General features: G+C 44.4%; 1 protein-coding gene across 4 annotated transcripts in view; it reads right to left on the reverse strand.

Annotated features, from left to right (window-relative positions):
* The window catches only part of SAMD12 (sterile alpha motif domain containing 12), a 312,509-nt gene that overhangs the window by 93,819 nt on the left and 195,130 nt on the right, over positions 1-23,560 (reverse strand). The window contains exon 5 of one of the 4 annotated variants that reach the window (XM_053249869.1): positions 8,110-8,176. The exons of the other annotated variants lie outside the window; for them this stretch is intronic. Coding sequence (XP_053105844.1) covers positions 8,172-8,176 — 5 coding nt within the window. The 3' untranslated portion in view covers positions 8,110-8,171. Of the gene's footprint in view, positions 1-8,109; positions 8,177-23,560 lie in introns of those variants that run through there. 4 annotated transcript variants of the gene reach the window in all.

Consider the following 23,560-nt stretch of genomic DNA (forward strand, 5'->3'; position numbering starts at 1 on the left):
TTTTGGAAGGGTGGTATAGAATTTGAATAAAATTACTACTACCACCACCACCACCACCACCACCACCACCGCCAGAGAGCTGGCCGAAGAGAAAGTTACTCTTTAGGAATGTGGTCTGAATAGGGTCGCCACATTCGTCAGAGAGAATCCTACTACTGCTATTATTACGAACATTTGTACTGCCACTACTACGAACATCAACCAAAGTTCTCAAAACATTTACATAGGTAAATAAATAAGAGAATTCCCTCTCTCCAAAGGCCTCACAACCTAAACGGAAACATAAGGTAGATACCAGCAATAGCCACTGGATGGATGCTGTGCTGGGGTTGGGTAAGGGTCAGTTGCTCTCCTCCTGCTAAATAGGAGAGAATCGCCACTTTAAAAGGTGCCTCTTTACTCAGTTAGTAGAGCTAGCTGGACACAACCTTTCCCACCAGGACTGGAAAGAGTGCTCAACAGTGGAGCTTGGCAGCTGTTTTGTGCATTTTCCTTTATAGCATTCTTTACACAAGAGAGGGTTAAGACCGTTTCACATCAGTAAACCCTAGAGATGATCCAGAAATGAGAGGAAGGGGTTTACTGAGCCATAGAGAGTGCCAACCTAACTAGTCAGCAACACTGATTCCAGAGAAAGCATAAGAATATGGGGTTTTAAACACTGATACCATGTAGCTACAATGCATGCAGAGAAGCGCCAGAAAAATGGGTAAAATTAATTAAAGCAATCTTCCTGCTCAAATTTCTGGACATTTTGTATCCAGGGCGGTGCTTTCCCTACACTCTGGACAGGATGTCTGATTCCTGGATTGTCCAGGTCAGTCCTGGACATGTGGCAACCTTGGGTCTGAAGTATGGATGAGGCCGGCAGCTCACCCTGCTCTTCCCAAATGGTGTCCATGAAGTCCCTGCCAGAAGGCATTGGACTGCTTCCCACAATCAGGGACACGGGTGGAAGGGAGCGTGGGGAGCAAGGCTGCAGAAGCTTACCTCTCCTGCAGACTACCGGATCCCAGTTACTGAGTGTACGGATCACACACCTAGACGATCCGCTGCTGGCCTAGGCAGTGCAGAGTTGTGGGGCTGCGAAGTGTCGTCCCAGCCCCTAGAAATCCACAATGCACTGCGCAAATGCATGGTGCACTGTGGATATCCCTCCCGGCAATGGTGCATTGTGCGTATCCCTCCCGGCAACAGTGCATTGTGGGTATCCCTCCTGGCAACGGATGGGTGCCCCTCAGTGTCTCAGTGCCAGCTGAAAGCAGCTGGTGCTGACATACTTTCAGTTAAACAGGGTTAAGGGAGCTCTTGCTCCCTTAACCTCATTTAAGAGCTGGGCTTCACAGCCGGGTCTGCTGCCAAGGCTCCCGGTGGTTCTCATGGGCAGCCAAGCCCGGGCTTGGCTGCCTTAGCCCTTGGCTGCTCATGAGAACATGAGACAACCTTTGGCCGTCTTGGCTGCTCATGAGAACAGCCTCACATTCTGTACAAGAAAGAGTGCCAACTCCGATGCCAATGGACACGTCCCCACATCAAGATTCTCTAAGGAGAACTTTTGGCTCAGCACTAATGGACACAAATGATTATTGTCTTTCTGAATGTAATATACTGATCTTCTGTTTCTGCTGTACTGACAATTGCTATTTTGAATATTATGTTGCTGTTTATGTGTTGCTTTCATTCTTATTGTGAATGTGTCATAAGCTACTTTAGGCAATCTCTTGTGGACAAGAGGCATACAAATAAACTTATGATGGTGATAGGAAACACAGGAAACCGAGTTAGACCCTTGGTCCATCTAGCTCAGCACGGTCTGTTCTACTGGCAGCAGCTTCTCTAGGGCCTCAGAGAAGGGACTTTCCTTGCCCCAACTGGCAATGCCAGGAATTGAACCTGAGACATTTGACGTGTAAAGCAGGGGCTCTAAAACCGGCCTGCAGATCCTTCCTACAGTATCTCTCTGATGATGATGATGATGATGATGATGATGATGATGATAAAAGAGGAACAATAAAGCATATTTTGAGTCAGAATAATATATTATTATTATTACGTTTATATCCTTCTCTTCCTCCAAGGAGCCCAGAGCGGTGCACTACATACTTGATTTTCTCTTTCACAACAACCCTGTGAAGTAGGTTAGGCTGAGAGAGAAGTGACTGGCCCAGAGTCACCCAGCTCGTTTCATGGCTGAATGGGGATTTGAAATTGTTCTTTGGGCAGGTCACAACACAGCATTAAAACAGCAAGTAAAAACACATCAAGATAAACACACACACACACACACACACACACACACACACACACACACACTGAACCTGACTCAAACTGGACCAGGCATGTTCGGTTTTGGCACCCTGAATGAGGGCCCCGGCTTGGTTCAAATTCGAACTGGTTTGGGACCAGTTCGGGGGTGCCAGCAATGTTAATTTTTTTTTTAAAGGCGGATTTACCACCACTGAGGGCTTCGGCGACCTCAGCATGGGGGAGTGCTGCTGTGGGCGTGGAGGTGGTCTCTGATGGTTCCTCCCCGCTGGCCTCCCCCAGGCCGGTTCAGCCTATTTCAGGGCCATTTTGGCCCTCTGTGAGTGCGCAGTGGCTATTTTCGAAGCTGCCGCATATCTGTGTGGGCCATTTGAGTGGCTGGGTCACAGCCGAACTGGTCCAGGGAGTTCAGCTTGACCTCGGGCCCAACTGGGCCTGGTTTGAGGTTGAGCCCTCAAACTAAGCCAGTTTGAGCTTCAACTGGCTCGCACATACCTAGTTCCTCAAGCTATGTTGGTACATTACTCATCAGGACTTCTCACTTGTCACAGACAAGTAGACTAGTGGATTTCCTGAGCCCTTGTCCAACAGATGGTACCAGAGTCAAGTGAGGTCCAGTCATGAGTGGCAGAACCATCCCGCTCAGCTAATTATCCACCAGCCTTTATTTTCTTGCCTTGGGGAGGCACAAAGGTTGAGATATAAATAAAAGAGACAACAAAAAATCAATAGGAAATGAATAAAATATCATGTTTACCACAAGATCTATTGAACGTTTTCCACTAAACAGAACAGATTCTCAATCTGCTTAGGTGTAAGATAAATTCTAACCATACTAGAACTGGATTTCTAATTATATTAAATTTAATTGTAATGACAAACTTGTAAACAAGAGACACAAGAACAATTCCTTGTCAGTTAAGCTAAGTGGTGTGAGTAGTAGAGAACTGAACAGGAAGGCATATGGGCCCAGCTCTTCAAACATATGCTCATGATGTCACATCCTCCAGTAAAGGGGAAGGCCACACGTCTTTTCACCCGTTCAGCTTTCAAAAAGGCTCTGAACGCTGAACTCTGCACAAACATTCTCCTACATAGGACTGCACTCTGACCACAGACATAAACTTTTGTATGACTTTATGTTGTATTCACAGGCAGAATGGCTGACGTCTAAGCTAACAATGCACGTGCCAAGTAATGTAAGAGGAGAGCTGGTCTTGTGGTAGCAAGCATGACTTGTCCCCATAGCTAAGCAGGGTCTGCCCTGGTTGAATCTGAATGGGAGACTTGATGTGTGAGCACCGTAAGATATTCCCCTTAGGGGATAGAGCCACTCTGGGAAGAGCATCTAGGTTCCAAGTTCCCTCCCTGGCTTCTCCAAGATGGGGCTGAGAGAGATTCCTGCCTGCAACCTTGGAGAAGCCGCTGCCAGTCTGTGAAGACAATACTGAGCTAGATAGACCAATGGTCTGACTCAGTATATGGCAATTTCCTATGTTCCTATGTTTTGTATGTGCAATGGGTGAGGGGCAATTTTCATTTATTCTCCCTCCCTTCTGCAGCCTCCAGTGGCTTCTGAAATATGTCTCTGATGGCCCCATGGCCCTTAGGGACATATGTCTGGGAGGCACAGAGGACTGGTGAGTGAAATGGTATTATGGAAGGAAATAACCCCTCCTCTGTTATGCACATGAAATGTTTTCAGTGTGTGCAAGGTTAGTCTGGATGTCAGTCAATGTCACTCTGGCCAACACAGTGTCTCCTAAAACTTTGTGTACTTCCTCTACTGGCCAAAGGAACATGGAAGATTTCCTGTTTAAAACAATGCCTTGATAACAAGCCATGGTTCTCAAAATGGGTGGTGGGTCATTCTAGAACGATGCCAGCAGTTACTAAAGATATCCTTCCAACTGAGGAACAAATTTCCCACATGGCAGCTGTATGACCCTGTTCCACTGCAAAGCTGTAAACTGTATGTGACCACTAGGCCAGAAAAGGATCTCCCCCTGCCTAGTCTTGGCACCTATACAAATATCTTCCAAACACATTTGTTTAGCTGTGTAGAGAACATGGACAGCTGCTGAAATGCCATGTAGCAAGCTTGTTGCACTGACTGAACAAGTCAGGATTGCTAAAATTAGTATCTTTGAGTGGCCACAGTCATAGGAAATGGGACACTAAACCTGAAGAGGCCTAAACAGATGTTTCCTCCACTACACTTTGCTTGTACAAAGATTTAGGAATACATCCTTTGTGAGTCCAAAGGTAAGATGCTGAATCTAGAAGGAGACGTGTCTGCCTTCACAAGACTGGCTGGAAAGATCATTGGGAGAGGTCCATCTCTGGCTGCCGACAGTTTGTCTGCTGGCGGCCTGGGGTCAGGCCTTCTCAATAGCTACTCCTAGGTTATGGAATGTGCTCTCCATGGAAGTGCAAGGAGTATCATCTTTAGATGCGTTCAAGAGTGCCATCAAGACACTTTTTTAGTGTGGCTTTCAACACAGCTTAAATGGTTTTAAATGAGCTTTATGTTACAAAGTTTAAAATTTTAATTGTTTTATTTCCAATTGTGAACTACACTGAGTGGTTTTGGATTAGGCTGCATAAAAATGAAATAAATATGAATACAACTAATATTTATATACTGCTTTTCAACAAAAGTTCTTGAAGTGGCTTACTTTTTTTTAACCCAACACAATATTTATTAATTACACATACACACACACACATGCCTGGGATGGGCTCCAGTGATGGGGCAGGTCTGTTGGCTTCACGTACAGGTATTTCAAGGCAAATTCAGAACTAACAAGAGGGTTTCAAATGTATTCTACCTCCACAGGGTGGCCGGAGTGTGGGTGTGAAAGGCAGAACTTTACAATAAGCCATTCTTTTATTTATTTATTTATTTATTTATTTAGTTTTATCCTTACAACAATCTTGTGATGCAGTTGAAGACCCAGTTTTGTGGTTTAGCAGAAGGGGTTAGACTTGTGGTGAACTACAAAGAGTGCATTTGTGGGATTTTAATATAGCTGGGATATGCCAGAGACTTTGCAAATAAAGATAATAAAGTCTGAGTTAAATGTTCAGAGTGAGTTAGACATGGATGATCAACAAGAAAGAACAGGGGGAAAGGAGAATTTAGGGGCAAAATTAAACTTTTAGCTTGCTTCAATGCAGCATCAGGCCGATGTCTGCAAAGTCATGCCATCAATGAACCATTCATAAATTATAATTTCAAATATTGGATAAATTGTATTGGTGGATGGAGGAAGATTAGGTGTGGTTGAAAGATGTAGATTAGCATGTGAAGAACAAACACTGCCATCTAGTGGTATGTTTGGTACCACAAGGGGCAATGCAAAGAAACCCTCAGTTCAGAGTTGTTGTATCACCAGGAAGATTTCAGCTAAAGAGGAGATTTGTTCATCTTTTTTGTTCACTTATGGACTCTAGTGATGGCACTATTTCCCTGGAAGTACTTACAGTAAGGCCCATTTAATGGCAAAATTTTGTAATATATTATCTCAATACAGTACTGATCCTTCCAAAAAAAAAAAAAAAAAGGCCCAGATGATTCATTAAACAAAACACTGAGAGGTATTTTCTATTTGCTCTCCAATAATTCTCCATACAACATCCAATGTAGAGGAAGTATGTGTGTCTGCATTTGGCCATGTTCATCACTCATTAATTCCTTTCCCTCCTTGGTTGCCTTCATCTCTCTGCAATACACATCGGTGGAACAAACATAACAGTGTGCAACTCTCAGGAGAACAACAGATCTCAAGAAGGCCGCTGCCCTAGGTTTTAATTCTTTGCTGGTATTCCTCAGAACTGCTTCACTCCATGCAACCAGTCATGCAACATTTTGGTTCCTACTATCATTCATGCCCCTCTCCATCAAAATGCAGATTGTATGCTCCTCTAGGTAAGGAGGAGACCGTGTTCCTCTGTCAAGTACCAGGTACAGTAAATAACAATAATAAAAATATTGGGCAGCATCCAGAATAGTGCTCGTGCAGAAGTGCAAGTGAAAGCCACCCCCTACCCACACCCCGAGTCCACACTTCCTGCTTGCAGCTCCTTAAAGTAAAGTGTGTTGTCGAGTCGGTGTCGACTCCTGGCGCCCACAGAGCCCTGTGGTTGTCTTTGGTAGAATACAGGAGGGGTCTGCCATTGCCTCCTCCCATGCAGTATGAGCTGATGCCTTTCAGCATCTTCCTATATTGCTGCTGCTCAGTGTAGGTGTTTCTCATGGTTTGGGGAACATACCAGCGGGGATTCGAACCGGCAACCTCTGGCTTGCTAGTCAAGTCATTTCCCTGCTGCGCCAAAAGCTAAGGGTTTCAGCATGGCTGCGCTGCAAGGGGAGAGGAGAATTTCCCCAAACCAAACAGCCACTGTACTGTATATGAATCAAGCCTGTAATATATCTACAAATGAGTATCTGTTAAATAAATTCAGTAGGTGCCTTGGACCCACAGAGTGCTTACTTTCTGCAACAACAGTGGCCACACTGACCCAGGCATTGTTTAATCCTAGCTTAAACATCAGATGGGCAATCTGCAACAACCTTGCACAAATAATCAAAATGGCAAACTGCCACCCAATCCATGTGGAGTTGGTGCAGGTGTAGCCTCCAAACGAGAAAATGAAAAGACAGCTGGAGTTGGCTGGATTTGATTTGGAAGGAGCTTGTGGGTGAATGACCGTTTGGAGCGCCTTCTAAAAATTCAGCAGAATTGTTTCTACACTCATAAGCCTCACTCCAGCAAATGTTACTCATGCATATTAAGTCCTATTGGGATCGATCGGGCTTAAGTTAGTCATGAATAACTTAAACCGAATTGATTTCAAAGGGATTTAAGGGCACTTAACTTCCTCTGGATCTGGGCCAGAAAAATTATTGGAAGAAGTTATTCCAAGAATCATCTAGTGATACCTTCTGCCTGACAATCCATAATCAGAGGTTTCTTCATCATTTCCAGGGCAAGAGGTTTGGGAAGCAGCTGCAGTGCCAATAGGTGTTTAAACGGCTGCAGCGGCTACTGGTCCAGCTAATTTCTCACTAGGCTAGACTAAGAGACCTCCAAGGTGCTTCCCAACACTAAAATTCTACGATTCTATGAATATCGTTGACTTACCTTAGAACAGAGATTTAGACCAGATGAAAATTGGGTTCCTTCTAACTCTATTACTCTTTGATCCCATCTGGGGCTGTAGCTCAGTGGTAGAGCACCTGCTTTGCATGCAGAAAGTCCCTGGTTCCATCCCCAGCATCTGCAAGTAGGGCTGGGAAAGATCTCTGCCTGAAACTTGGAGATCCATTGCCAGTCAGTGTAAACCAGGGCTGCACAACTTTGGTCCTCCAGCTGTTTTCAGACTACAATGCCCATAACCCCTTGCCACAGTGACCAATTGTGAGGGATGATGGGAGGGATGATGGCAAACACCTGCAGGTTGGCTGAAGTTGTGTAGGCCTGGTGTAGACAATATTGAGCTAGACTGACCAGTGGTCTGACTTGGTATAAGGCAGCTTCCTATGTTCCTAAAATGCCAACTCCTATGGAGTTTTTTTGTATGAAGGACTAACAAATCAAGTTCCAACTGTGCAATCAATTCAGCTCGTGAACAATACTCCACTTAAGGAATCCCATCTCCTTCACGGAGATCATTCCAATTGATGACGCTATTATACATGGGCACAATATTTGAGAAATTGTATCCTATCAATCAGTCCAGGTACTTAATATGTAAGACGAGAAGCCCATATAAAAACATAGCTCTGGATATGAAATAATTACATTTTTACCTCCAAGTTATGGAAAACTATTGATTGCCGAAACAGCCTCTCCTGCGGTGTCTAACTGCATGATCAAATGGCACAATGCATTTTACAGATTTCATCCTGGAAGGACGACAAATGTTTAAAACCAGATTAAAAGGCTCCAAGGACTCTTACAGAAGAACAGGCTCCGCCGATGAAATGTCAGAGTGAAATCTGACCAAGGTGTTCTTAAAAAGAACAATTCTTCACGTATGCAGTGCCAAGACTATAAACATTACTGGATTGTCTATAAAATCTATTTGTAAGAACAGGAGTGCTAGCAAGCTGGCAACAATCCCAACCTGTCAGACATAGTATATTTCTTCCTTTAAAATGGTTGTTAAATTATCCATGCATCTCCCAGTATATCCATCAGCGAACTGGCCATTTGCGTACATTGTTTTAGCCAATGCTTTGTACTTTGAACATCAGTTTGTACCTAAAACAATTCTTGCACCTTTTCCCTTTCAAGAAGTATTGATTTCCCCCCCTCCCTCGGCTGCCAGTGTTTCTAATGGAGCTTGAAATTAACATGGCTTTTTGTTTAGTTCCTAATTTGAGCACCAACATCATCAATGGTGTCAGCAGAGAGCTGCAAGGAGCGCTTGTTTACTACAAGCAGGAGGAGGATAAAGTAACATATGGTGGCAGGTCCTGCAACCCCTTCCTTGGCCGGACACATCATGCTTTGTCACTCTGTTACTCATCAGCCAATGACCCACACTTGAATATGCAAATAGCTTCCATTGACAAATATTGTGTTCGAGAGGATGTCAGGTGGTCTAAGGACCATTGAGTGGCTCATTTGTGTGAATGATCTAGGGTGATTTGCTCTGCAAGCAACGTTCAGAAATGCACATTCTCTCTGCTTGCAAATCGTGGTCTGGATTGCACAGATTTGTGTTCCATGTGGGCGGCTGGGAGATGGATGGTCCTGTTCTGTGGAGGAGGGCTGGACTGTGACTCTGCATTCATTCTAATGAGGATTCTGTGAGCTGTAGACTTAAATGCCCTTTTTAACAAAAGGTGCAGGGAATACTGTAGAGCTGACTATTTACAGCTCCATCAGCATAATGCAACAGCTCCCTCCCACCCTGGAAGCAACATATCAAAAAGGATGGTTAGTCAATGGAAGCCCCTGCTCCTCGTGCGTAACTTTACACCGGGGTGGGTGGGTGGGTTGGCTGAGCTTTTAAACAGGGATTCTCAGTGTTGGGTCCCCAGATGTTGTTGGACTTCAACTCCCATAATCCCCAACCAAAGGCCACTGGGGCTGGGGATTATGGGAGTTGAAGTCCAATAACATCTGGAGACCCAATGTTGAGAATCCCTGGATTAAAACACTAGCAAACTCGGTGAGGGGGAATAATAGCAGAGCCCCACATTGTTAAGCGGTGCCTCCAGCCCACTAGCCCATATTTGTCCTAAAAAGGATTGTTGGGGATCCAATGGGCAAAATTAATAAAAGGGGGACATGATCTGGACTAGCAACTCACTCCTTAAAACCTAAGTTCCAGGAAGCAGAATTCTATACCATATTCTGTGCATTTTACTTCATCTTTTTCTGCATTCCCATGACGCTACTGCATATACACAGCCCGGACTGAAGCTCCTGCACTTACAGCATCCAGAAAGCTCTAGCTCAAAATAATTGGGGAAGTGGCTGCCTGTCCAGGTGAGGCAATAGGGGCAGAAAACAAGCCACAGGGGTGGCCCTTCCCCACTCTTCTTGCCCTTCCCTCACCTTGCTGCCACATTAAACCCAGGTATACAGTCTGGTCATTTGCCAAGCTGGGGAACTGGGCAAAAAATCAGTCCGTGTGCCTGGGGTTAACATGGCAGCATGAAAAGAGAGAGTGCGGTAGTTGGGGCAGAGTGAGAATGAGCCACAACTGCGGCTCATTTTCTGCCCCATCTGGACAGGCTGCCACTGATTAAATAGTCCTGTTTGATGAAATGTTCGCCACATTGAGTAAACATAGGATGGGGGCATGCCTGCTGGCTTTATCCCGACACCGATACGCCCACTGGCCACACCTATCAGCAGCCGCATGTTCTCTGTGCCTGAGAAACAGGATGTGGAACTCAGCTAACTCAAGTCCCAGCTCCCCTGGGGCACAAGGATACCACCCCTGCCTCAGGAATGATGACCACCTGGTTGCCAGGGTGTGTGGCCAGTGGGGAAGGGTCAGCAATGTAGTTTTCCTCTGATGCATAAGGAGCTAACGGCAAGAACATAATGGCATATCCTTCTATGTAAAGCTGACATTCTCCCCTTGACTATTGAGTTGATTCACGCAGCCACAGATGTGGCTTATATCGACATCCCTAGAAACCCTTTCCGCATAAAGGCTGTGTGTGCGTGTTTGTGTGTGTGTGCGTGCGCAGGCTACCCTCAACATTGGCCACTCCCAAATCTGCCACCTACGGTTAGGACCTCATCCCACTTCAGTGCCATGGGCCTCTGAAGATTTCCTTCCCTTCCTCCAAGTGATTTTCCAACATAGCCACTGCCAGTTGCTGACAAGGGCACTAGACGGTTCAGCCACTGGCCCTAAGAAAACTAGAGACCCCACTCCAGTTTTCACAAGGCTGGTCCATGAGGGACTGGCACCTGTTTTCCTGAACATGAATTGCACAAGGACCATCTGTGGCTCCCTCTTCACCATGCTCATGCCGCTGATGTGCAACTTGTACTAATTACATGTAACTGCAGAATGGAAATTAGCCAGCAGCCTTCCCCTTCATTATGTTTTCCCACTTTAGGCAAGCTGCCTGCCCCGGATTGCAATAAGCAAGTGAATGCTTACTAGGGCAGAGATCAGGCGGGTACAGTCTCAAAATAATGAAAACAGTGACGACTTTATACTCCGAGCTATTCTGATCACAGTAATTGTCTTCCTGACTCATCCGTCTGTTTTCATTTCAATTTTTGTCAAAGACTAAGGTCCTAAAATTTTAATGCTGCATAATTATATATTCTGTAAATTAAAGCAGCATGGCATACCGGCTGGGAACAGCACATTTCACACTTCATTATGTCTGCTGCAACTCAGCTAGTATTAAGGACGCATTTTTCCAGCCCCTTTCTATATTTTTCATTAGTGATAGAGCATGTGCCGATTCCCAGCATGGGGGCATCTGCTGGGGAGCAATTGTGCACTTTGTCCCCAGCAGAAAATCAGGTTCAAGGAACTCTCCCTGCTAGACTCCACAAAGCTGAATTTCAGCTAGAAGGCATATCAGCCACCCTGCAGAGCATCAGTGATGGGAAGCTTCACCCTGGCAGGGGTGCGGGTGGCAGCTGTAGCAGGACTGCCCTTGTCATTATGATGTTTACATTTTCTGCCAACTCCACCTTCAAGGATCTCTACCTCACCAGGGAACTATACCTCCAAGAATCACCGAGCTGTCAGTCTTTCCCACCCCTGCCTGGAGATGCCAGGGCTTGAACAGGGGTCCTTCTGCAACCCACCCCGCCAACTTCACATATACACTGATGGGGTATGAGCTGTCAGTGACTGACCAGGAGAGCGATCTTGGGGTCGTGGTGGACAGCTCTTTGAAAGTGTCGTCTCAGTGCATGGTAGCTGTGAAAAAGGCTAATTCCATGCTGGGGATTATTAGGAAGGGGGTTGAAAATAAACATGCTAACACTATAATGCCCGTATACCAATCTATGATGAAGCCACATTTGGAGTACTGTGTACAGTTCTGGTCACCCTATCATAAGAAGGACATTGTATAACTGGAGATGGTGCAGAAGAGGGCAACCAAGAAGTTCAGAGGCCTGGAGCACCTTCCCTGTGAAAGAAGGATACAACATCTAAGGCTTTTTCATCTGGAAAGGAGGCAACTATGGGGGGACGTGATAGATGTCTACAGAACTGTGCGAGGAGAAGAGTGTGTGGATAGAGTGGAATTTTTCTCCCTTTCTCGTAACACTAGAACCAGGGGTCATCCCATGAAACTGATTACCAGGAAATTTAGGACCAACAAAAGGAAGTAGTACTGTTTCATACAACGCATAATTAATCTATGGAATTCTCTGCCATGGGATGTGGTGAGGGCCACTAGCTTGGGTGGCTTTAAAAGGCAATTAGACAAATTCATAGTTATATCAATGGCTACTAGTCTGAGGGCTATAGGCCACCTCCAGCTTTGGAGGCAAGATGCCTCTCAACACCAGTTGCAGGGCAGCAACAGCAGGAGAGAAGGCATGCCCTCACCTCTTGCCTGGGGGCTTCCCAGAGACATCTGGTGGGCCACTGTGTGTAACAGGATGCTGGACTAGATAGGCCTTGGGCCTGATCCAGCAGGGCTGTTCTTATGTTCTTATGAGTATACAGGTGAAACTCGGAAAATTAGAATATCGTGCAAAAGTCCATTAATTTCAGTAATGCAAATTAAAAGGTGAAACTGATATATGAGACAGACGCATTACATGCAAAGCGAGATAAGTCAAGCCTTAATTTGTTATAATTGTGATGATCATGGCGTACAGCTCATGAAAACCCCAAATCCACAATCCCAGAAAATTAGAATATTACATGGAACCAAGAAGACAAGGATTGTAGAATAGAACAATATTGGACCTCTGAAAAGTATAAGCATGCATATGTATTCAGTACTTGGTTTGGGCCCCTTTTGCAGCAATTACTGCCTCAATGCGGCGTGGCATGGATGCTATCAGCCTGTGGCACTGATGAGGTGTTATGGAAGACCAGGATGCTTCATTAGCGGCCTTCAGCTCTTCTGCATTGTTTGGTCTCATGTCTCTCATCCTTCTCTTGGCAATGCCCCATAGATTCTCTATGGGGTCAGGTCAGGCAAGTTTGCTGGCCAATCAAGCACAGTACACTGTATACTTTTCAGAGGTCCGATATTGTTCTATTCTACAATCCTTGTCTTCTTGGTTCCATGTAATATTCTAATTTTCTGGGATTGTGGATTTGGGGTTTTCATGAGCTGTATGCCATGATCATCACAATGATAACAAATTAAGGCTTGACTTATCTCGCTTTGCATGTAATGCGTCTGTCTCATATATCAGTTTCACCTTTTAATTTGCATTACTGAAATTAAGGGACTTTTGCACGATATTCTAATTTTTCGAGTTTCACCTGTATGTGGGTGTTCCCCAAACCATTTATCCTCAGAACAACCCTGTGAGGTAGGGTCAGGCAGAAAGGCAGTGACTGACCCAAGGGCACCCAGTGAACTTCATGACACAATGGTGATTTGAACCAGGTGTACTTAGTCCAAGTCCAATGTTCTAACCACTATACCATGCTGCCCTTGTAGCCTCCACTTGCTTACCGCCTGGTGAAACTATGATATATACTATGATACAGTACCCAGTTTTCTTTGCTTAAGAAACAGCAACTGCTTCCCTCCAGCAAAAGAAGTCCCACCATGATGTCTCTCCTGTCCTGAAAAAGATATCCTGACTTGCATCCAAAGAACTGGTTTAATGAATGAAAGCAATTCTATTTGTGCATGGAAAATATTTGAGTTTAGCTGAGATTTCACTAATCCCATCCAAACGTTTGCTGCTGAGGGCAGGACAGCATGTGGCAAAGGGGGCTGAAGAGGAAAGGGCAACTCAGCAAAAACTGCCTCCTCCCTCTTTCAGGAACAGTTCCTCCCTATTTTCAGCCTCTATTTCTAAGGTTAACTTGACAGATGCCTGTTGAACTTATTCTCGAACATTTCCAAAGGAGAACGGCTGACCCATCCCCAATGACTATTTCTAGGGTGGAAGGAGAGGTGTCCTGAATCTTGGTGGGACAGGTTTAGCATTAATACCTAGTCAGCTAGTGGATGTGTGACTATCACAATATTTTCATTTTATTTATTTTAAACATTGGTATCCCACCTTCCCTCTCTAGCGCCAGATATTGTTGGACTACAACTCCCATCTTCCCCAGTCACAATCACCTTGGGTTGTAAGTCCAACAACATTTGGGGACCCAAGTTTGAGAACCCCTGGAATAGGGTTTTTTTGCCTGACCATATTCCTCTGTAGTCCACAGTCCTGGACAGCTCTACTTGCTGTGGGGGTGGAGTGGTGTTCCTTCTTTGACTAAATATTATATATTATTTATTAGATTGTGAGCCCTTTGGGGACAGGGATCCATCTTATTTATTTTTTTATTTCTCTGTGTAAACCGCTCTGAGCCATTTTTGGAAGGGCAGTATAGAAATCGAATAAATAAATAAACAAACAAGCAAACAAATAAATAATGAATCATATTTATATACTGTCTGATATGTGTATCTCTAGACGGTGTACACAATTTTAAACAAATACAAAGAATTAAAACAATTTCATGGGGGGGGAGTTTAACATTAATTTCAGTTAAAAACCTGAGAGAACAGCTGTGTCTTGAGGGTCTTCCTAAAAGCAAACAGAGAAGGAGATGCTCTTATTTAGACAGGGAGCATATTCCAAAGTTCTGGGGCAGCAACAGAGAAGATCTGTTCTCAAGTCGCCACTCAGTAAGTGGCAATTGTAACTGGACCTTTCCAGACAGGCTTCATGACAAAGATGGCAGTCTCTTAAGTACCCTAGACCCAAGACATTGAGGGTTTTATAGGTAATAACCAGCACTTTGTATTTTGCTCAGAAACATAGCAGCAGCCAGTGAAATTCTTTTAAAATTTGTGTTATATGGTCCCTTGGGGTTGTCCTAGAAACCAATCTGACTGCTGCATTCTGTACCAATTGTAGTTTCTTGAGTAGGTACAAAGGCAACTCCACATAGAGTACATTACAGTAGTCAAGCCTGCTGGTTACCAGCATATACCGTACACCACTGTTTTGAGGTCATTTACTTCCAGAAATGGACATTGCTGAAATCAGGGAGGAGAGCTGGTCTTGTGGTAGCAAGTATGACTTCTTAGGTAAGCAGAGTCCAACCCTGGTTGCATATGAATGGGAGACCACATGTGAGCATTATAAGATATCCCCCATAGGGGATGGAGCTACTCTGGGAAGAGCATCTAGGTTCCAAGTTCCCTCCCTAGCATCTCCAAGACAGGGCTGAGAGATATTCTTGCCTGCAACCTTGGAGAAGCTGCTGCCAGTCTTTGTAGACAATACTGAGGTACAGTAGATGGACCAATGGTCTGATTCAGTATATGGCAGTTCCTATGTTCCAGAGAGAGTTTTGGATCCAGAAGGACTCTCAAGCAACGTACCTGATCTTTCAGGGGGAATGTAACCCCATCAAGAACAGGCAGATCTAAACCATCTCTCAGGTCCCGACCCCCCACTGTCAGCACCTCTGTCTTATTTGGATTCAAATTTAGTTTGTTATCCCTCATCCAGCCCATTACCATCTCCAGACAGGCATTTAGGGAAATTATGCCATTTCCTGATGAGGTCAATATGGAGAAATAGATCTGGGTGTCATCAGCAGATTGATAACACTCTCACCAAACTTCCAGATGATCTCTCCCAGCGGTTTCATGTAGATGTTAAAGAGCATTGGAGATAGTATGGAGCCTTGTGGAATTCCATACCTTAATTCTCACTTTGCAGTGCAGCAGTCTACAAGGGACATCACCTGGAATCTACCAGAGAGGTAGGAACTGAACCATTATAAAACAGTGCCACCCAATCCCACCTCCCTCAGGCAACCAGTGTTACCTCTAACAGGGATTCCCAGATGTTGTTGACTACAACTCCCAGAATCCCAAGCTACAATGGCTTTTCCTTGGGTTTTGGGGAGCTGTAGTCAACAACACCTGGGAATCCCTGTTAGAGGGAACACTGCAGGCGACCTAGAAGAATACCATAGTCGATGGTATCAAAAGCTGCTGAGAGATCCAGAGGGATCAACAGAGTCATACACCCTCAGTGGACAGCCAATTAGAGATCATCCATTAGGCTGATCAAGGCAGTCTCAATACCGTCGCCTGCTCAAAAACTGGTCTGAAATAGGTCTAGATATTCCGCATCCTCCAAAACTGTCTGGAGCTGAGAGGCCACCGCCCATTGAATCATGTTGTCCAACCATGGAAGATTGGAAATGGGTCTGTAATAAGGTAACTCTGAGGGATCCAGTGCAGGATCTCTCGGAAATATATACGGAAGGTCATAGTGAACAAGAAAGAAAAGACAAATATAAATTGCAAGCAATAAATATCATAGTACAAACAGTAAACAAAACAGCCTGATGCTGCCTGGATCTTCCTTCTCTTGGTGCCCTTCCCTCCCTGCTTTAGAGGTGATATGAACGATATAATGCACACATAAACTTCAAAAAGACAACAACAACAACAACAACAATTTGCCCGAACACCGGAGGCACAAAAGACCAGCTGCTAATTGAAAAAATGATTTTAGAAAATTGCAAGAGAAGAAAAACAAATCTGTGTTGCATGGATTGAATACAAGAAAGCCTTCGACTCATTGCCTCACACATGGATACTAAAATGTTTAGAAACAACTGATGTCAGCAAAAACATTCAGATATTTATTTAAAAAGCAATTAGCATGTGGAGTACACAGTTAACAATCAACGGCGAGACACTTGGACAGGTTAGCATTAGAAGAGGTATTTTCCAAGGGGACTCACTATCCCCTCTGTTGTTTGTAATCGCCATGACCCCACTTCCACAAATATTAAACAAAACAGGCCTTGGATACCAAATATCTAAAACATCAAGTAAAACAAACCATCTGCTGTACATGGACGATCTGAAGTTGTGTGGAAATCCCAGTCAGAAATTGAATCACTGCTAAACACTGTCCATATATTCAGTAGCGATATAGCAATGGAGTTTGGACTAGACAAGTGTGCTGCATTAATAATGAACAGAGGGAAAATAAGAAAAACAGAAGGAATAGAACTGCCCAATGGAAGCAACGTCAAGAACCTGGAAGAGAAAGAACATTACAAATACTTGGGCATTCTCCAGGCTGATAACATCGCACACACTCAAGTTAAAAGAAAAATGGGAAGTGAATACATCAGGAGAGTTAGAAAAATCCTCAAGTCCAAACTCAATGGCGGGAACACCATACAAGCCATAAACACCTGGGCTATACCTATTATCAGATACACTGCAGGAATAATAGACTGGAACCAGGCAGAGCTAGAGACGCTAGATCGTAAGACCAGGAAAATCATGACCATCAATCATGCTCTGCACCCCCGCAGTGATGTAGATAGGCTATACCTCCCTCGCAGCTCAGGTGGAAGAGGAACGCTGCAAGTCCATCAAGCAGTAGAGGAGGAGAAAAGAGGCCTTGAAGAATATATCAAGGACAGTGAAGAAGATGCACTTCAAATGGTCAATAATGCGAAACTATTCAACACCAATGAAACAAAGCAGGCCTACAAGAAAGAACAAGTCAAGAACCGAGTAGAAAAATGGAAAAATAAGCCACTGCATGGTCAATATTTGCACAATATAACTGGAAAATCAGACATCACCAAGACCTGGCAATGGCTTAAGAATGGCAACTTGAAGAAAGATACAGAGGGTTTAATATTGGCTGCACAAGAACAGGCACTAAGAACAAATGCAATAAGAGCAAAAGTAGAAAAATCCACAACAAACAGAAAGTGCCACCTTTGTAAAGAAGCAGATGAAACAGTGGACCACCTAATCAGCTGTTGTAAAAAGATCGCACAGACTGACTACAAACAAAGGCAAGACAAGGTAGCAGGGATGATACACTAGAACATCTGCAAAAAAATACAAGCTACCTTTAGCTGAAAATTGGTGGGACCATAAAATTGAAAAAGTGGTAGAAAATGAAGATGCAACAATATTATGGGACTTCCGACTACAAACAGACAAACGTCTGCCACACAATACACCAGATATAACTGTAGTCAAGAAGAAAGAAAAACAAGTCAAAATAATCGACATAGCAATATCAGGGGATAGCAGAATAGAAGAAAAAGAATTAGGAAAAAAAAAACCAAAATACAAAGATCTACAAATTGAAATTGAAAGGCCGTGGCAGAAAAAGACCAAAGTAATCCCATTGGTAATTGGCACCCTAGGTGCAATTTCAAAACAACTTGAAGAGCACCTCAGCAACATAAGGGCCACAGAAATCACCATCAGCCAATTACAAAAAGCAACTTTACTGGGAACAGTCTATATTCTGAGACCAATTCTATAACAGCAGCAACAACACTGATAATAAAATTCTGGCATCCCAGGTCCTTGGGAAGGTCTCGATGTCTGTATAAAACAAACCAGTCAATAACACCTGTCTGACTGTGTAAACAAGAAATAATAATTTAAATGTGATTATAAAAATTAAATAAATTTTAAAAGCACATATGCAAAAGGACAAAGAGACTGTACCCAAGGAAGAAAAAAGAGCCCACCTGATCTAATACACATTTACTCTAGCCCTATTCACACATTATGTTCAGTGCTTGTATAACAAGTGAACAGTGTAAACAGGTAGAAGTCTGTACACAAGTACAGTCATTCACACATTATGTTGAAGGCAAATACAGCAATACACTTCCTACATGTATTTGAAGGACCTGTACCCAGATTCAGTTTTAAAATGAACACAGGTATAGTAATTCAAGACACTTTAAGAGGCGCAGCGGGGAAATGCTTGACTAACAAGCAGAAGGTTGCTGGTTCAAGTCCCCGCTGGTACTATATCGGGCAGCAGGATTATAGGAAGACTAGTATTTTTAAGCCCGTTATAATAACGGGCGCTAGCTTTCCCTTGACTTTGTGTATGTGTGTGTGTGTGTGTGTGTATGTGTGTGTGTTTCTGTGTGTTCCTTCCCCCCCCCTTTTCTCTTTCTCTCTTTTTCTTTCTGTTTTTTTTTACAGCCGTTGCTGTATTTTTATTTCTTTATTGTTGTGTTTGGGCTGTATGTTGTGCTTTGTGTAACTGTGTGTTGGTGTAGTGCTTAATGCAACTTTTGTGTTGGTTGTTTGTGAGGGGGATTCTTTAGAAGAGAGGAGCTTGCGAAAGGAGCTCCTCTCTATGCTAGGCTGCTTCCCAGACTGCTGTAATGGACGCAAGTGACGCAATAGGCGTTCCTCACGTCCATGCTGGCAGTCTGAGCAGAGGCTTTCCACTGGGAGGAGCTGTTTTGCTGAGCTCCGTTTTTGTTTGTTTGTTTGTTTGTTTTTTGGATGATTGCCGTGGGCTGCAGTGGGTAAGTTGGGTTTGGTCAGCTGGAGTGTGATAGGTGGGGGCGGCGCAATGTGGTAGGGTGTTTTAGGTGGCTTTTTTGGGGGGGGGAATGCGGGGAAGTTGGCATGTGGCTTTTTGGCGGGTTTCGGGTGGCGCGGCAGTCCTCGTTGGCGGCTTCGCCGCCGCCTCGTTCTGCCGCCCCGTTCTGCCGCCCCGTTCTCTGTTGTGTGTGCTGGCCGCTGTACTATTTCGGGGTGGGCGCTTCTGGCTGGATTGTCCTGCCGCCGCTAATGCTCTCCTCCTTCCCCGCATTCCCGGCTTCCTGGGGCGGCCCTTTCTGGCCACTCTCGATGTATGGCGGCTCCTGCCACTCGGTCCTTTGCCGCCAGTAATGCCGTCAGTCTCCCCCTCCCCCGCTTTCCCGGCTTCGTTGGGGCGGCCGCTTCTGGCCGCCCAAGATGGTCGCCGGGTCCTGCCGGGTGCTTTCGTGCGTTTGTCCCTTGCTCTGTTCTGCGCGTGCGCTCCGCGCACGCGCAGAACAGTCGAGGCACGAACGCACGCTTGGTGTCCGTCCACGGACGGACACCAAGCGTTTTATTAGAGAGGATGCTGAAAGGCATCATCTCATATTGTACAGGAGGAGGCAATGGTAACCCCCTCCTGTATTCTACCAAAGAAAAGCACAGGGCTCTGTGGGCGCCAGGGGTCAAAATAGACTTGACGGCACACTTTACCTTTACAGGAATTCACAAAAACACATGTACAAGTGTATAGACACCAGTACACTCATACAACATAATATCTGTAGAGGGCTATTAGCTTCAAGGACAATTAGCAGAAAATCCATTTGTTTAAACCAAGCCTGACTCAATCAAAGAGAAAGTAAGGGAGGGAGGGAGCTTCATTTTTGGAACAAAAGAAAGTGCAGGTCACGGGAGGGATAGGCCTTCTGCTCTTCTTTCCATGTTCTCTCCCACCAAGAACTTTTACTTTACTTTCACTATTTCCATACCACCTTTCACCCAATGATTTGATTTCAGAGCAGTTTCCAGTAAATTAAAAAAACACAAAAGGTCAAAAAGAGCAGCAGCAATGTAAAACTGCAGAAATTAAACCAACAAACAAAACACATTGGATCAGGTCTCACGATCAGTGAGACCTGGTTTGGGGCAGTGAGCAGGAAGAGCGGGCTAAGCCTGCTCTTCCAGCTCACAAGCAGGCAGGGAGCCCTGGGCGGCCAGATGGGCCACCCACACTATGGCAGGCTCCGTGACGGAGCAGGCGGGAGGGAGAGCAGGGGCTGCGCGGCCCCTGCAAGCCCCAGTATGCCCTGCGTGAGCGCACAGGACATACTGGGGAGACCCCTGGACCCGGGAAGCGGCTTTTCACCTCCCGGCCGGGGGTCTACTCATGAGTAGGCACGCAGCAGCTACTCACAATCCTAAAAAGCAGGTTTGCTGGAGCGCTCGCTCCAGCAAACCTGTTTTTTTAGCAGGGGTTCTCAAGCGGGTTACCCGCTCGAGAACCAATGGGCTCGGCTGCAAGCCCGGTGGTTCTTACGGTCAACAAAAATTGGGCTAGCCTCTGCTAGCCCGATTTTTGTTGATGGTGAGAATCACCCCATTGACAGAGAAATTAATAGCAAAGACAGCAGCAGGGACATGACATTACAACCGAAAGCAGCTTGGAACAAGAATGTCTTGACTCCCTTGTGAAATAGCAGGAGAAAAGGAGCCAAGTGCAGAGCGTTAGAAGTAAGAATTCTAAAGCGTTGCTCTTAGCACCGCAGTAACCTATTCTAGCCACTGAAGTCATGAGGCAATGTTAATAGGTCTGTCTTGGTCAGTTAAAGTCAGATTGTTGTTGAAAACTAGTGCCTGTTTGGGTATGTTGTTCTATGTTTCTCTCTTAGTATGTAATGTTTTGGTTTCTTAATAAATCTTTATTTGTTTTTGAACTCAACCTAATATCTCCAGATAATCTCTTAGGCTAAAACATATATGCGATATGAGGACTTAAATGTTTCTCCTCACACCCCTCAACAGGGTTATGGGCCCAGAACTCTGAGACCAGTGAAGAAAGTAATTAGCTTGAATAAGAAAACAAGGTTTTTCTCAAAGATGGAGACAGGACAAATGAATGAGAAGTTACGAAGTCCAGATTTTGAACTGTGGTATCTATCTATCTATCTATCTATCAGTCATATTTTATACTGCCTGATATGTACATCTCTAAGAGGTGTACAAATTTTAATATTAAAAATCACAGATTAAAATACATAAACATAATAAAAACAATATAAAACAAATTATTAAAATTATTAAAATTAATTATAATTAAAAGCTTGCGAGGACAGGAGAGTCTTGAGGGTTTTCTTGGAAACAGAGAAGGAGATACTCTTATTTCAGCAGGCAGCATATTCCAAAGTGCTGGGGTAGCCACAGAGAAAGCCCAGTCTTGAGTTGCCACCAGATGAGCTGCTGGCAACCGTAACGGGACCTCTCCAGAAGATCGTAAAAGGCGGAAGGGTTCATGACAAAGGAGGCGCACTCTTAAATAGCCTGGAACCAAGCCGTTAAGGGCTTTATAGGTAATAATCAGCACTTTGTATTTCACCCAGAAACAGATCGTCAGCCAGTGCAGTTCTTTCAGAACCGGTGTTATATGGTCCTTTCATATTGTCCCAGAGACCAATCTGGCTGCTGCATTCTGTACCAATTGTAGATTCCCGACTATGTACAAAGGCAGCCCCATGTAGAACGCATTACAATAGTCAAGTCTGGAGGTTACCCGCATATGTACCACTGTTTTATAAATAGATATGGTCCTAAAATGTCATGGAATCAGCAGGGTCTTATGCACAGCATGTGCTGTCAGAGAAGGAGAAGAAAGACAAGCCTGGGACAGTGCAGATGATAAAGCCATTGGGAGAATTTGTTTATTGATGAGTTATATTGGTGCATTTAAGATATACACACCATGCAAAGGACATGTGTGAGAACTGTATGAAAGCAAGTCAGCTGTCTCCAAGGTACATCAAGGTGCATCAAAAGGTGCATCAAGTATATACAGAATCTAAAGGAGGGAGAGGATGTATCTAAGCATGTGGATGAGATGTTGGAGACCACGACAGCAGCAAGCACAGGGAGTAATTTTGCCTGTGTAAGCTCCAAAAGAGCATTTACAGGTGAAACTCGGAAAATTAGAATATTGTGCAAAAGTCCATTAATTTCAGTAATGCAAATTAAAAGGTGAAACTGATATATGAGACAGACGCATTACATGCAAAGCGAGATAAGTCAAGCCTTAATTTGTTATAATTGTGATGATCATGGCGTACAGCTCATGAAAACCCCAAATCCACAATCCCAGAAAATTAGAATATTACATGAACCAAGAAGACAAGGATTGTAGAATAGAACAATATCGGACCTCTGAAAAGCATACAGTGTACTGTGCTTGATTGGCCAGCAAACTCGCCTGACCTGACCCCATAGAGAATCTATGGGGCATTGCCAAGAGAAGGATGAGAGACATGAGACCAAACAATGCAGAAGAGCTGAAGGCCGCTAATGAAGCATCCTGGTCTTCCATAACACCTCATCAGTGCCACAGGCTGATAGCATCCATGCCACGCCGCATTGAGGCAGTAATTGCTGCAAAAGGGGCCCAAACCAAGTACTGAATACATATGCATGGTTATACTTTTCAGAGGTCCGATATTGTTCTATTCTACAATCCTTGTCTTCTTGGTTCCATGTAATATTCTAATTTTCTGGGATTGTGGATTTGGGGTTTTCATGAGCTGTACGCCATGATCATCACAATTATAACAAATTAAGGCTTGACTTATCTCGCTTTGCATGTAATGCGTCTGTCTCATATATCAGTTTCACCTTTTAATTTGCATTACTGAAATTAATGGACTTTTGCACGATATTCTAATTTTCCGAGTTTCACCTGTATGATCTAAAACAAGCAGCAAGAGCCTGGGATACAAAGTTAAATCAGTTGCTAGTTATACAAGGGTTTAATTGAAGAAAAAGCTGACTTGTCTTTATTCAAGGTTAGAAACAATAGATGGACTTATATACAGGTGGACCTCATTGTCCGCAGGGGTTCTGGTTGGCCACTGCATTATCCTGCTTGGCCCTCAGGCACTTTGTGCTTGCAGGGAGGACATTGGCCCCACAGTTTTTTTCTTTATAAAAGTCCAGCAAAACGAGCCTCTTTCAAGGTTACTCACCTCCCCATTAAACCCTGTGCTACGTTCTGTATTTCAGTGAGAGGTACCAGTCAGTTCAGCAAAAGTCTTAGCAATTCCTCTC

This window comes from Hemicordylus capensis, chromosome 4 (genome assembly GCF_027244095.1).
Source record: "Hemicordylus capensis ecotype Gifberg chromosome 4, rHemCap1.1.pri, whole genome shotgun sequence".
Classification (NCBI taxonomy): Eukaryota; Metazoa; Chordata; class Lepidosauria; order Squamata; family Cordylidae; genus Hemicordylus; species Hemicordylus capensis.